This window comes from Coturnix japonica, unplaced genomic scaffold, assembly GCF_054131305.1.
Source record: "Coturnix japonica strain WE unplaced genomic scaffold, WE-NBRP24 Scf045, whole genome shotgun sequence".
NCBI classification, from domain to species: Eukaryota; Metazoa; Chordata; class Aves; order Galliformes; family Phasianidae; genus Coturnix; species Coturnix japonica.
This window is the reverse complement of record NW_028188948.1, coordinates 1,625,001-1,639,929: the sequence shown is the minus strand read 5'-3', so window position 1 is coordinate 1,639,929 and position 14,929 is coordinate 1,625,001. Positions and strand designations below refer to the sequence as shown.

At 42.8% G+C, this 14,929-nt stretch overlaps 1 protein-coding gene across 1 annotated transcript in view; it reads left to right on the top strand.

Annotated features, from left to right (window-relative positions):
• The window catches only part of LOC146752445 (cytosolic carboxypeptidase 4-like), a 94,420-nt gene extending 79,753 nt beyond the window's left edge, over positions 1-14,667 (top strand). Inside the window, exon 6 of the mRNA XM_085531863.1 lies at positions 14,167-14,667. Within this exon, the coding sequence (XP_085387989.1) occupies positions 14,167-14,170 (4 nt within the window). The 3' untranslated portion in view covers positions 14,171-14,667. The remainder of the gene's footprint in view (positions 1-14,166) is intronic.
• Positions 14,668-14,929: the final 262 nt, after the last annotated feature.

The following is a 14,929-nucleotide window of genomic DNA, read 5'->3' as shown; positions in this document are numbered from 1 at the left end:
CTTCACAGAGGGTTGGAACTTGATGATCCTTGAGGTCCCTTTCAACCTGAGTATGGTTCTGTGAATACTTAACATCTGAAGAACACACACACACAAAAATAAAGCCTAAAATCTCAAATCCAATTCCCATGAATACTGGGGGAGTTCACTCACAAGATGAAGACCTGTGCCATTTTGGCCACGGCCAGTCTGTAGATAACAGTAGTTCAGGCTGAGCAAAGACAACATGCCAAGCACTGGCCACCACCAGAGCAGGAAGGAGAAGCAGGGTCTGTACACTGTAAGAGGATAGAAGAAAAAACAGCTGTTTCCAGCTATTAGAGCGTGTTCTTTCCATGTTTCTCCCCTGATGCAGTCGGAGTCCCTTGCTGAATATGTCTCTCAATCCTGCATCCATTTCTTCTTGGTAAAACTTGTGTTTTTCGGATGGATGTGAAGCTAATTTCTGGAAGGATGAGTTTCATTTTTAAAGTAACAGAAGCAGGCTTTGTGTGGTTACGCTTTCAAGTACATCCTTAACCATTTAAAAGTGCATTACCAGCAGTGTTATTTATGGTATCTTATTACCTGTTAAACTATAATGGCTTCCTATTAAGCATTAACAATTAGTTACTACCTTAAATCCCTCTTTCAAAAAAGAGTTAGAGGAATTGGAGCTTGGAGGGAGAGTAAGCAATGGAAGAAACTAAATTCAAGAAGAGCTATCAGGGCAGTATCATTAGAAATAAGGAATAAAGGGAGGAATAGAAAGCATCTATTCCTGTCTATTCTGTCTATTCCTGTGTAATCTGTTTGTTCTGTCTGGGCTGCTCAACAAGTTTTTACATTACACTGTGTACTTCAGAATTGTTTCTGAAGATGCCATTCTACAGTATCTTCCATAAAGCATCAGCATCTCATTAAAAGATAAAAGTCCAAGGTATTCAAATAGCAAGCAAACTCCCAGTATCAAACAACAAAACAGTGTTTGATCTCCTTTGAACTGCAGGGGGCAGCCAAGAATTTGGGTATTGCTACCTGGATTTGTCTTGTCAGGCTTTCCATCGCATTAATACTTATTTTTCATTGTAACACACAACCTGTATTTTCATCTGTGAAGATGTGAATCATGAGACAGGATCCATTGTACGATGTTCAGCCAGTCAGGAGTCCTTCCTGACAGTGCCCAGCATTAGAGATTTCAGAGAGATGCAAGAAATTGCCATCGTGGACAATTACAAACTATTCCCACCATATGGGGGAATGCCTTTCTATCTTCAGACAGTTATTTATTTATACTTGGAAATGTGAGAAATTATAGCCTTTCCAAGTAATTATAATAACAATAATCCTTTCTAATGAAATGTTCCAATGTTCTTATTTTCTGTACGAGTGGTTAATGCTTTTTGAGTCTATCAGTTGAGTTTCATAGATCAGCTGTGTGTTGCTCAGAAAATGTTTCCTCTCTTCAGCTGCGCTTTCACCTTTGCAAATGCATTTTTGTCCTCTGCTGTAAGAGAGAATAATTGGGAGTGCCCAAATTGCCAGTTATTTTGTAAACAATGATTGTCTCTCTTGTGCATCTGGTCACGAAAGACACTCATATTTTTTAGCCTTCCTATTGCTCTAATGACTTTAATCACCTTCTCTGGAACCGTCCTTATTTATCTACTCAGACATACAATCTGATTTTTGGGTGGTCCAGTATGGACTCAGTAATCTCTATGGGTCCCTTCCAAATTGGGTTGTTCTGTGATTCTATGTGTTATCCTTTAACATGTAGGAAGACAGGAATTCAGGATGGCTTCGATAGAGAAAGCAGAGCATTTCTTAAAATAAGTTTTGTAATATTTTCCATCCTGTTGTCTGTAGGCCTTGCAGTTTATTGTTTTCAGGAAGGATGGAGGTTCCTGGATTAATCAGCCTTATCATCACCTGATTTGATGAATGTGTTGGAGAAACCATTTTATCTTTAAGTAATAATCTTGGAAGATTGCTGGCCACAAAGAGGGGTTGTGAAGGAAACCAGAGTCTCTCAGGTGGGAATGCATGCCCGTAAGAAATGATGTCACTTTTTATATTTAGATCTTTTAGATTTCAGCATTATGTCTGACTTGAAGACGGTTCTCACCTAATTAGTCCAGAAAGGATGAAATGGAAAAGAGAGAGTTGAGTGGATGAGGATGTCATGCTGGCAGCTGGTGGGCAGCACAGGAGCAGTGAATAAGATAGAGGGTCCCCATAAGAAGCTGGGACCTAAGATCCCTCCCTGCTTTCATGGAAGTGAAAAACTGCCTTAATTTCAAGAATTTTCTGTATATACATATATATATATATTATTTTTTCATGGAGATACAAAGAATGGATTAGGCTGAAAAATTAGTTGGGTCCTTTGACAATATGTCTGAGATGTCTTTGCCATTTTCAAGGAGCAGATTGGAGACATAAGATGCAGAAGCAAAGCTTGTGTTCACTTTTCTCTCTCTCTCTCTTTAAAATCATACCCAGGTTCTTTTTGTGCAAATGTACTACTCAGGATCAAAGCCTCTGCTCCAAGTGGAGGAAGTCCCTGGAGAGCAAGGCCTGAAAGCTAAGCCTCTAATACTGCTGCTGCTGGCCATACACCAGGTACTGCTTGGGAAATCTAGTCATGCATGACCCAGCACCTGGAGATAGAGAGAAACTGGGAGCAGTGTACTCAGCATCCCTGCATAACTTCTGATCTTTGTTCTCTTTGCTAGCTCATGTCCTTCTTTTGGTCGTGGTCCATCAGGAGTTTATTCCCAGCAGTGTCAGATATCTGAAAGACTCTTCTGTAATGCAGCATCCACTGATTCCTTAGGCTTCTCAGAAGTGTAGTTTCTGTCATATGGACTGGGGTTTATCAGAAAGTGGATAATGGATAGGCTCACTACAGGTCTCTGCTTATTTTGGTGTATTTTTCCTCATTTCTGGCATTTCCATCTCCTTACTGAGTGGCTCTAAGTTAACGGCTGTTGGGGAAGGATCAATAGAAAGATGCTCTCTGCAACATCTGAGATTATTTCCCCTGCAGGTATGACAGGAACAGCCTTGCAAGCAGGATACTTCTTTGCCTTGTGGTGCTTTCCTGCCTCTCTTGTGAGGTGCTGGGTTTGCATGCTAAGAAAGCCACAGTTAGCACAGCTTAAACAAGATGACTCTCAAGAAGCAGTGTCCTTGATCCCTCATTAAAAATGTCCTTGACACGTTGTGCCATCAGAAGGAAGGTTTGCGATGCTGATCACCGGCAGCGTTTCTTCTCCTATGGATGTTATACAGCCTCAGAACATTTTGTTTAATTCATGGGAGAAGGAAGCTCTTTGGGTTTTGCTTCTCTTTACTTTTCTTTTTCTTTTTTTAATGCTTCCCTGAAGGCTGCATGAGAGCTATGGGGGTAGGAACGCAATTGCGGGAAGGTAACCTTTCCCATCCCTCAGCCTCTCAAGAGATGCATGCAACAGCAAGATACATGTAAATCCATCAGAGCTGATAGTGTGGTTTAATGCTAACAGATGTAAAGCATTAAAGGAAATAAACAGCCTGGCCCTGAATGGGATCCAGAGGTATAAAGCTGCAGCCTTGTGCTCACTCCCCGTGTTATTCCAGGTAGTTATTAGTCGTTTAGCTTAACTAAGAAAATGTCAGCCTTACTGCTGCTTTCTGTCATGTCTGTACGCTGCTAACAGTAATGCAGGTTGATTTTGGTTTGTTGTTCTTTTATTAGTTTAAACAGCAGATTATGTTCGTTTTTCAGCAAAGAGGACTTCATTCTAAGACTTAGATGCTGAAAGAGTAACTGTTACCTCAGCAGACAGGTAAACAGGCCAAATTTCCTTCTATTTCCCAAGAGTGCTGGAGGCAGAGGTAGACAGAGAAGTCTGTGCATTCTCCAGTTAAGATCTTCTCTTCCACACCAGTAAAATATCTTTGGAAATATATGAGGGAGCCTTGGAACTTCAGGAATAACAAAACCCAGATCCCTGCTATGTTTCCCTCAACAGATTTTATCTTCTTGGTGTTTGGGCTTGGCTATTTATCTGATCCTTTACATCCGAATGACATTCCTATGCAGTGTGTAGCCTTGCTGTTCTTTCCTCTCTGTTAGATGTGTGGTTGATGTAACTGGGCAGAATTTTCAATTAATCGACAGCCTTTATTCCACCTTTTCTTACAGTAGTGGCATGATGTGCCTGCAGAATTTCCCTACTTCCTTCCACCTTACGTTGCTAGAAATCACTTGGCTCAGAAAATAAAAGCATGGAGCCATTTACCCTTGTTTAGTCCCCTACTGATGGGTCAGAAGTGGAGATTAATAGGGTAGGAAGTGTGTTTCTACTCTGCAGTCAGTAAAGGAAATTCACTGGAACTAAATTAATCATGAAACGGACACAAAGAGGAGAATAGATTAGCAGGGAATTAACTCATTAATTAGATTCATGCCGAAGTTCAGAAGAGGCTTTCCTTCAAGATAACAGCCGAGTTCAAAGATCAGCAAGGGCTGATCATGAGAGGCAGGCACACCGTTTTCCTTCTGAACTCTGTCAGGCTTTACCTTAGCCCAACATCTGGCTGGTTATTATAGGATATCAGACGTATGGCTGGCAGGAATTCAGCAGCTGGCAAAGCCTAACCACTTAGTGCCCAGCGATGGAGGCTATTATCAGCCCTTTCAGCTCCCTGGGCTCTGGATCCTGGTGTTGGCGTGAATGCAGGAGCTCTCTCTGTTGTGCCACTTGGCTATTTTTAGAGCTCCATCACAAGTCCTTGTGTGAGCAGCAACAGCTTGTTGGAGAATGGGTTTATTTCCAGCGTTAGGGTGAGCAGAAACCAATACAAGCTTAAGATAGGTAAAGTGCTAAAGCACTTCATTGTGGTAGGGTAGAATAGGTAAATCATTGCATGTTTCTAAGGAGATGGGGTTTGGTTGCCGTCTTCTTACTGTTCTAATGGGACACTTCTCTACAGGGAAACTTATGAGAGAAGCAAAGAACTGTCTCTGCAGTTACTTCTGTGCTGCACAAAGCCCCTGCCAGCTCCCTTCAGGCTCTGTATGACCCCTTGCTGCTCACATGCCAGAAGGCCCCATTACTGAGTAGTGCATTGTAATAAATGCCACGCTGTTGCACGATGGAGCTGGTGAGAAGCATGGAGAGACTGATTTCTAACACACTCTTAATGAACTAACAAACCAGTGCTAAACACCGAGAGCAGATCCATGTGAGAAGGGCCCCCTGCCTTCTGACTTAAGCTTTCCCTCCCTTTGCTTTTGCTGCCTCACAGCATGGATGCAATCAAACCATATTCAGGAACATCTGAGCTGTGTATTTGCCACTTAGGACTTTCTGGGTAGTGAAGTTTCCACATTGTTTATTTAGAGTTAAGTGTTCTGCTGGGTCTCTTATCACTTTCAGTAAATAACAACTGTCCTCTAAATTCTTCAGGCTGATTACTGAGACTGACAATCTGTGTGTTTTGAGTTGCTGAGCTGTATTAATCTCTAATATACCCTGGTCTGTGGATGGAAAGGGTAATGTATTGAGGATGTCACAAGAGGTATAAGCCAAAGGACTTGGTCTTCTTGGGAATGTGAAGTGCTTTGGTTGTGACATGAATAAATCTCCCAGCAGTAGCAGTGCTATTTCTGTTGGGAATAAAGATGTAAGAGGAGTCTGTCTTTTAATCCAACTTGTTAGAGATTTTATAGCACCAGAGCTAATTCATTTCTAGAAAAGAGATTGCAGACGTTATTTTTACCTGCCTGTAGTTTGCCCTGATATAGTTTATTCCACTTGCTTAATGGTGGAGTTGATAAGAATCCCAACCCCAAAAGAAAAATCGTACTGCAATTATAAGTTAAATAAGGTATCATACTGGGGAGTGGAGATGAGGGTGGAAGAGAAGGCATAGTTTATGGCTGTAATCTGTTCTTTGTATTGTAGAGTCTAACCTTCCTATCAGTATGAGACCTGGAAACGTGTCTATTGAAACCCTACTGAATGACACCTACCTGCAGCCTTTGCTAAAATGCAGGTAGGAAAGTGAAAGGAGATATCAGGTCCATGGACTATATAAAATGCAATCCAGAATTTATGCTGAGATAATTCAGTCCTCTGTAATCCATACCAGACTGATGAAATATTGACTTGTACTGTGAATGTGACCCAAGGCAACTGAAGACTTTACTGTGCTTTGGATCAGAACAGTTAAGAATGCAGAGTGCACATTCAGTCAACAAAACATTCCATCTTTGTGCTTTTAATACAGCAAAATGCTTTCCTGCTTCTTTTGTTTCCTTCCTTCAGTCACAACAAAGGAGTGTTATAAGTGGCCCCAGAGAAACAAAGCCTGGAATAGAAAAGGGATTTAGAGAGAAGAGATCAGATGAAATTGGTAAGAGAAAGAATTCCCAATACGATGTTCCCAGCTCAGCCTTCTGAAGGGAAGCCCTGTGCTCCTGATCTGTTATGATTCACTTGGCAGCTCTGCCCAGATGGCCTCTCCCCTTCATCTATACCTCTATAAACTAAGACCCAGCGATAACAGCCCTGCCAAACCTGGTTGCTGCTGATAAAATGTACACAGCTTTCAGTAATCTATTTGTTCCTAACGGCTCATCAATGAAAGCTCATTCTAATTCTGTTCATTTTGATCTTCTCTGGAGTTTCTGTGAGGAGGAGTGAGGTTGCAAGGAGTGACCTATAATCCTCCTAGGTTTAACAGTACCATAGGCAAGTTTTATTCAAGCTTTCATTTTATACTGCCTGATTCCATTGGTGCATATTGATACAGGATTATACTTTCTCATCTTTTTGTTTTCTGACCTTACAGTGATTTGGTTTTAAATACTGCTGTGTCCAATAGCGATTGATTTTCCAGTCTTGGGTATCTTACCAACACATCTCATTCCCAATCAAAGTTGTCCTGTGCTGTTCTAGCAGAAGTGTCCTCTAAATGTCCTGTTACTCCTTTGCCTTTTCTCTGCCAGTTAATGTTGGAATTATTGTTCCTACATATTAGTTGTGGTTGCATAAAATTAATGAAGCTAATGGCTGGCGGTGACCTCCACCAGCCATCTTTTTTCTTCAACTTAGCTGCATCATTTCTGATAGGTTAGTCTAAGTTTTCTGTAGAGATCTCTAATATTGGGATTACCAGACTCTGTAAGTAATCTGTTCCAGCTCATACAACTCTCATGTTTAGAACTGTCTGTCTGTCTTAAGTCCTATCTTGCCATAGGAAGTCCTTGCCATATATATTCTTTGTCTTACCTAGACTAGCCATAGGAAGAAGCTTATTTGCTTTTCAGTGATGTCCTCTGGACCTTTTTCAGTTGTGCCAAGTCTCCCTGTGAATTGCTTCCTGAGTCTGGAAACAGAATTCTAACAGAGAGATTAACAGTGCAGAGAGAACAGATTAATTTGTGTGTCCTGCCAGCGTACAGGTTTTTTTTAATACCCAGCCAGAATTGTATCTGCACTTTGGTACATGAGTGGCTGGCTCACATGCAGCTTGCAGTCTTCAGCAGTGCAGAATGTTGTCGTTTTCCAGTAGAAATGCTACCTTGTCATTGCTCCTCGTTCATGTGTCTGTAGCATTGATTATTCCTGCCTGACTGTAGTAGCTTGTAGTTGACCCTATTGAATTGCAGTTGTTTACTTCAGGCTGCTTTTCCAGTTTGTCAAAATGATTTTGAATTCCAATGCAAACTTGTCTTACATTGGTTTCATCCACAAATCAAATTAACATACTTTCTATTTCATCTAAATCTTTAATAAAAATATTGGATTGTACCAATTCTGTGACCAGGTCCTGCAGAAGATCATTTAGAACAGCTATGCATTTTGACAGCGAGACTGAGAGCTACTTTCAGAGTACTTTTTCTAAGCAATTTTTATAAGAGCTGCTCTGAAAGTAAAGCCTCCTATTTTATTATGTTGGTTGAGGATGTCAGAGGCAGATGTTGGTGGTATGGCAGTAGAGTTTGAACCTTCCCGCCAGGATCCCCTTCTGTTTTGTTGCTGTGTGATAAGTGGCAGCAGAGGCAAAATAGCGTCTGTCATGGAAGTGCACATGAAGCAAAGGAATGGAACTGAATTTCTCTGTGCAGAAAAAATGGCATCCATTGACGTTTGCTGGACATGTACAGTGACCAATCAGTGGATGTGAGTACAGTGAGGCAGTGAATGGTACATTTCAGCACTGGTGACAGTGATGTGAAAGACAAGCTGTGTTCCAGATGGCCATGCAGATTTTTTAAGTGCGACCTGCAGGCTCTTGTTCACTGCTGGTGAAAATGCATAGCTAATGCTAGCATCTGAGTTGAGAAATAGTGTTTAGTAGCTGAGAATTTACTCTATCAAGCAGTGTTATTGTGCTCTTTGTATCTACTGTGATGTCCGTGGAAATAAATAGGAGGCATTATTTTTGGAGCAACCTACAGATGTTCATCCTTCTATAGCTCATCTAAACCATGCTGCTTATCTGGCCTGAGAATTTAGTAAAGTTTTGGAAACTCTCTTGGCATCTCGTCCACTCTGTGTTGCTCTGACACCTTCTCACAGGGGTAAATTAGAATCATTAATAGTAATTTGTTCCTGACAAAGGTGTGTTGAATGATACCTATCTCTTCTAAGTTGTTCTAAACTGTTTCTTTCTTCTGAGGACCTGGAGTTAAGCTGACAGGTCTATCATTTTTCATCATCTCCCCCCCTTTTTTTTTTCCTCTCTTCAAAAGAAGTCTGTACATTGTATCAGTTATCTGGTTCATCACCAGGCTTTCCTAAGTTCTAAAAACATAATCGTTAACAGCTTTGAGATTGATTGAGTCAGTCCCTTAGAAATGCAGTAGGAATATAGCAGATTCAGCTCATTCGGAGAGATCTAAGCTATGTATCTTCTCTACCCTATTACTTTTGTATTCTAGGCCTTTTTTTTTTTTTTTACTTCTTTGTTAGTTCTTAACAACCTTAATTCATCACAGTTGACCTTTTTATGAAAACTGATGCAAAATCTCTCCTCACAACCTTATCAATAGGATTTGCTTCTCTGATGAGGAGCAAACTAGGACTTATTATGCAGCTTTTTGCTACTAATAAATTGAAAGAATTGCATCCTTTTCTGTGTGATATTTTTGCCAGACTCGTCTCACTTTGTGCCTTCATTTCTCCACCTTTATTCCTAGTTGTTCTTTCTGTACATTTGTACTCATTCATATTAATCTATTTAAATCTTTTTCTGCGTATTGATGACTGCGTTTACAGTCATCAAAGAGCTTGTGATATGATCGGGTTGGTCTCCTAACCCTTTGGATATATTTATTTGTAGTAACAGAATTAGTGTTTATATTCTTTATATATATATATATATTGACAGTTCTTAAGTCTCTTAGAAGAAAATTCTTAAGGATTCTTATTCATAAACCCACCCACCCCAATCTCCATTGAGTTGTGTGGAAGATTTTCATAAGGCCTTGCCCACTTGAACTTATGTTTTTGCATAAGTTTTGATGGAGCTCTTCCGTGGCATCACTTTTACTGGGGCCAAAATGGTTCCGAAATGTGTGTTGTCTTTCTCTTCCGACATTGCTTACAAGGAAAATACAAACTTGTTCTTTAATGCTAGCAAACTGCATGTCCTGTGCTGGGTTGACAGGGTCTTTAGAAGTAAGAAAAGCTGTTCGCTACCAGGGTTCACTGCTTCTAAAGGAAACAGAGTTCCTGCTAAGAGTCAGCTTTACGTGGAAATCATGCTTGTAGTCAAGCACATTACGACCACATTATTCTATCAAAATGTAGCTCAAACAAAAATTATGAATTTCATCACAGTTACGAAATGACAAGCAAAATCTTTTCTCATTTTTATCTAAAGACCTTGGCTTTATCTCTCAGCCTGCAAGTTCTGTTTCCCAAAGCATCATTTTCCTTTGAAGGTATTGACAGTAGATTTTGATCGAATGAAGGTATTAAAAGTAGATTGGAGATAAATTCCAGGTTGAAGCCTTCATTCATCCCATCCCTACTGAAGCTGCTGACCTGAGCCCACCAGACACCTCAGGCACCAGCCTGGACCCAATGTCTCTGCAGTGCAGCCCAGCCCAAGCACAGCCCGAGTGCCCCGACAGCAGCACCACCATGCAGGCTCAGGTCAGCATCACCGAGGAGAAGCTGAGCATCTCGCAGGGGGGCACAGAATCAGGACACGAGTCCCAGGCTCCGGGCAACAGCACAGGCTCTGAGCAGCTCTCATGATTACAAGAGAGGATGAGTCCCATCTTTCCTCCAGACCTCACACCCCCTCCTTTCTCCTATTGAATAAAGGCACGCTCGTGCTCAATCAACGCCTTGACTGAATTCCGAGTTTTCATTCGCAGAGATTGGGATGAGTGCAAGAAACATCAAGGCAGCTCAGCTTACAACACTCTGGCTGTGGGGTTTGTGCGGCCGAGCTCTGGGTGTGTTCCCATTTTGCCTGACTTTGGGATGCCTGCAGCGAGAGCTCTGCTGCCGTTGTGTATGGCAGCAAATAGTCTCTAGCATCCTGGATGCTGCTCATGAAAACCCCAAGCTTCCTGGCTGTGGCTCTGTGATGCTTTTCAGGGACTTTTGATGCTCTTTGTTGCCGTGGCTGCTCCCTAACACCTCTGTCCTCCCGCCGTGTCCATTCCTGGCTCTCACCTGTGAGCTGTCCCTGCAGATCATCTCCAGCCCTGCCATCATCGTGATGCGGCAGGAGGAGCTCGCCCTGACCAACATCAGGCAGTGCTGCCTGCCTCTCTCACTCTCTAGACCAAGTGTAACTACGCTGTCATGGAGACAAATGCTTTCTGTCACATCCTCCATCCCTGCAGACATTTACCGGTAGGTGGCTCTTGCAGAAGAAGATTCAAGCAGCAGAACCTTTTGCTCAGCTACAGCACACAAATGCTACAAAAGCAGGAACAACCCGCAAGCTCTGGGTCTGTTTGTCTTGCACAGGCATGCACTAACTGCGTTTGATGGTACCCCCCATCCTTGATTTCCTTCCCTGCTCCTTGTCTGATGGCGCTGCTGAGCCAGGAACAAGCTGCCCAGTGTGGCAGAGCATGGTGCAGAGCTGTGCTGGGACCTCCTCCCCTTCATCTGCTGCAGATCAGTGCCCCACACGTGCCATTGGGATGCTCTGGCACGGGATGTGCCTCCAACCCAAAGCTCCTTCCCACCTCCCAAGGAAAAACAAAGCAACCCAAGCATCTCCAGCAAAGCTGCCCAGCAGACAGCAGGGAATGCAAACAGCTTCTGGCTGCTCCCCTGCACTCCTGTCCTAAGTAATAGACCCCATGAGGACTGGCTGGGAAATCAGTGCATGACACATGTGAGTGTGCACAGGATTGTGCAAAGCAGTGGGGTTCCATGAGTTTGTGTGTGTGTGTATCTCGGCTGTTATGAAAGCATGGGAAGACTGCCTTACTGAGTCCCAGATAATTACTTATCCTCAAATGATTTTTCCTGGCCAAATTTAAAGCCTCTTACAGGTAATCGAGATCAACAGGCTGTTGTTGCACAATCAACAGGCACAATCTAGATGAATAGCTGAGGAAAATAAAGCATCATGCCAAGGGTACTAGATAAGTGAGCAGCTTGAGATCTGCACATTTATGTGATACTCATGGTCTTAGACAATATTTGCTTAGTGAGGTCACATAGAATGAAAGTAAAATAGAAGAAGTGCAATTGGTCTCAGTTCACACAGCTGGCTGGTTTGTCTCAGGCTAATCCTGAACTGCCTCAAGCGACTGCTTTGGGGCTCTACAGAACAGCAACTTCAGAGATCTCTTTCTATTACTAAGTGTTTGAAAGAGCAATTTGCTCTGTTAATTATCCATCATTTCTGTGCAGTCTGTTTTGTCAGACTTGTCTTTAGCTTCCAAGTTGTATGTGAAGAATTGTTTCCGTTGTAATGCACAATGTACTAAAAATTGAGAGATGAAAATGTGAAGAGTTTTTCCAGCTTTGATTTCATGTCTGGAATTTTGGAACCCACTACTTGCAGTTGTTAATCTGTCCAAACTGGTCTGGTTTGGGATGCCCTCATCCTTCTTGAATCGCTCTGCTGTTAAAGGCGGAGCAATTCCTACAAGTGCCATGGCCCCACTGTTGTTCTAATTCTTGTTTCTTTGTTTTCCACACACTGCTTTTCAAGCCTCCTTTTTCTTTACAGTCAAAGTGAGAACTGCACTGTGAGGTGTCTGAACCTTGTTGTGCCTCTACATAAAGAGAACAGCAGCAAAGCCAGACAGGTGACTGTGCTGACAGCTCTCGTAGCCAGTAACACGTAACTGTGCTAAATCCCTTGTGACGGCTTTGATTTCATTTTTGCCAGTGAAATCCTTGTAAAAGGAACTGCAGCAGTGTGATGAGCTAAGGTGAAGGTGCTGGTTTTAGTAGTGCTCTAAGCTGAGTGGAAGGGTAATTGAATGAGGGTTATATGCTTTCTCTGGGATAATAAGGCTTTATTTCCTGAGGGAAAGAGCCAGCTTTTCATGGGCTATATGTGGGCTTTGGCAAGGGCAGACAGCACAGTCTGTCAGGAAGCCATTTGAGGTGCTTCAGGTTTGTAAGCTTGTCTTTTTGTTTCTCAGGTGGATATTTGGAGCATGGGTGTAGTGCTGTATGCTCTGCTGTGTGGGTTTTCCCTTTGGATGATGACAATATGATGGCACTCTACAGGAGGATACCAGTGGGTATCAGTGGTGCTAGAATACACTGAGAAGGGAAATAGCTGAGCTTGACAAGAGGCCTTGCTTTTCGGATGGCAGAACATGCTGAGCTGTGGGTAGAAAGCCCTGTCTGCTGAATATTGTCCCTGTTTTTGCTGCTTTGTCTACCAGTATTTTGTGGATTTGGTTCTACGCTTGGTTGGCCTATGTGGCACTGTAGCCTGATTCTATACCATGATAGCATACAGAATTTAAGGAGAAGTATTTTCCTGCCAATGGGCTGGATTTTTTTGTATCTGGTTCTTCAACTGGCTGCTCCCTATACTATCTGTAGTAAAAATATAGACACATCATTTGATTTCCCTGAAATGAATGTTCCTAAATGCCAGCTCTTCTCATGTCTACAAAGGTCAAAGTTCTGCATTTGCTATTAGAATTTCCTCTTCCAGAATCAGGAGGTAATGTAGGACCCCACAGATTGCCTTCAGAATCCAACAGTTAGTTCTGTTTCCTTTCTGAGTGCATAACAACCTGAGCACATGAATTGAATGACGTGGCTTTTTAGTCTGGTACAAACTCTGCTGTACACTGGAACTTGGTCCATTTGTAAGCAGGACTTTGTCCATCTCTGCAGGACAGCAGAAAACCCTTTGTGCTAATCATGATGCCAAGAAGCAGAATGCGGCAAATGGCAGATGATCCAACTGCTTCAGGTGTTCATTGCCTTAAAACTGTGAATAGTTTTGGACTGAGAGTTTGTAAGCAGAACGGAGCTCTTAAAGCTGTCAGAGATTATTCCTGCACTGTTCAATTCTATCTGCCTGACATACACAGGATCTCAGAACTGCAACGCAGGCACCTAGGCACTGTTGTGTAACTGAATTTCACACATGATAGGTCCTGAAATATCCTGGAATCTAAAACTCTGACTTGTTTTAAGTCTGCTGCTTGAGTATAATCAGGGTCATAGTGTCTGTGTGCAGTGTTTCTTTCCCTGTAATGCTCCACATCATTTCATTTTGGGAATATTGAAGGAAATGGACTATGTGCCATAACTGTTGTTAGAACAAAGTATGTCTGGTGTGATCTTATGCATAGGTTCTGTAACTGCTCTTCACAGCTCAGGTGTTTGACCTTCCTTTTGGTGAAGTGATGAAATACTGCTGGTTTCTATTTGTGCTTCTAGGCACCTTGAAGCTCTTAGGAATAGAACAATTGTCTCCAGTTCTTTTCAATGATATCAGTAACAGCTCGAGTGCTGCTGCCCACTAGGTAGACCCAAAGAAGCAGATTACAGTGAAACAACACACGAGCTGGACCTGAATGAGGATCACTTTCAAGACAGTGGCTCTGTTGCTTGAAGCCTATTTGCTTCTTCCTGCCGCCACTCTATTACCAAGTATCAACAGCCTCTTTCATGATTCAACTTGCAAACGTTTGACACTAACCCTTGTGTTTCTATGCCTTCCTAGGTGATTCGAGCCCTTGTCAACCCCAAAGATCCAAACCAAGTAGTGATGTGCAGTGTGTTTCCATCAATGGAGAGTTCTTATTAAGCACGAATTGCTGCAATTCGGATGACAGCCTTCCACATGGTAACAGTGATGGACACAAGGGGCTCATCCACGTTCATGCTCTCATATCTCCTGGCTCTGCTGAAGATGCTGACCTGAGCCTGCCAGACACAGCAGTCACCTGCCTGGATTGTGACCCAGTGCCTTTGCAGTGCTGCCCATCCCAAGCACAGCCTGAGTGCCCCAGCAGCAGCACCACCATGCAGGAGCAGGTCAGCACCAGTGAGGTGAAGCTGAGCATCTTAGATGGGGACTTAGAGTCAGGCTGCCAGTCCCAGGCACCAGGCAGCAGCACCAGCTCTGAGCCACTCTCATCTTGACAAGAGGGGTCCCATCTTCACCCCTGACCTCTCAAGCCCTCCTGTCTTTTATTGAATAAAGTCACTCATGCTCAATTATCGCCTTGACTGCATTCTGAGTATTCATTCACAGTGATTGCAATGAATGCAACAAACAGCAAGGCAGCTCAGCTTGCAACACTCTGGCTGTGGGGTTCGTGCAGGCAGAGCTCTGGGTTCCCATTTTGCCTGGCTTTGGGATGTCTGCAGCAAGATCTCTACCATTTTGTATGGGAGCAAATAATCTCTAGCATCCAGGTTGCTGCTCATGATAATCCCAGTCTTCCTGGCTGTCGCTTTGTGATACCTTTCAAAGCCTTTTG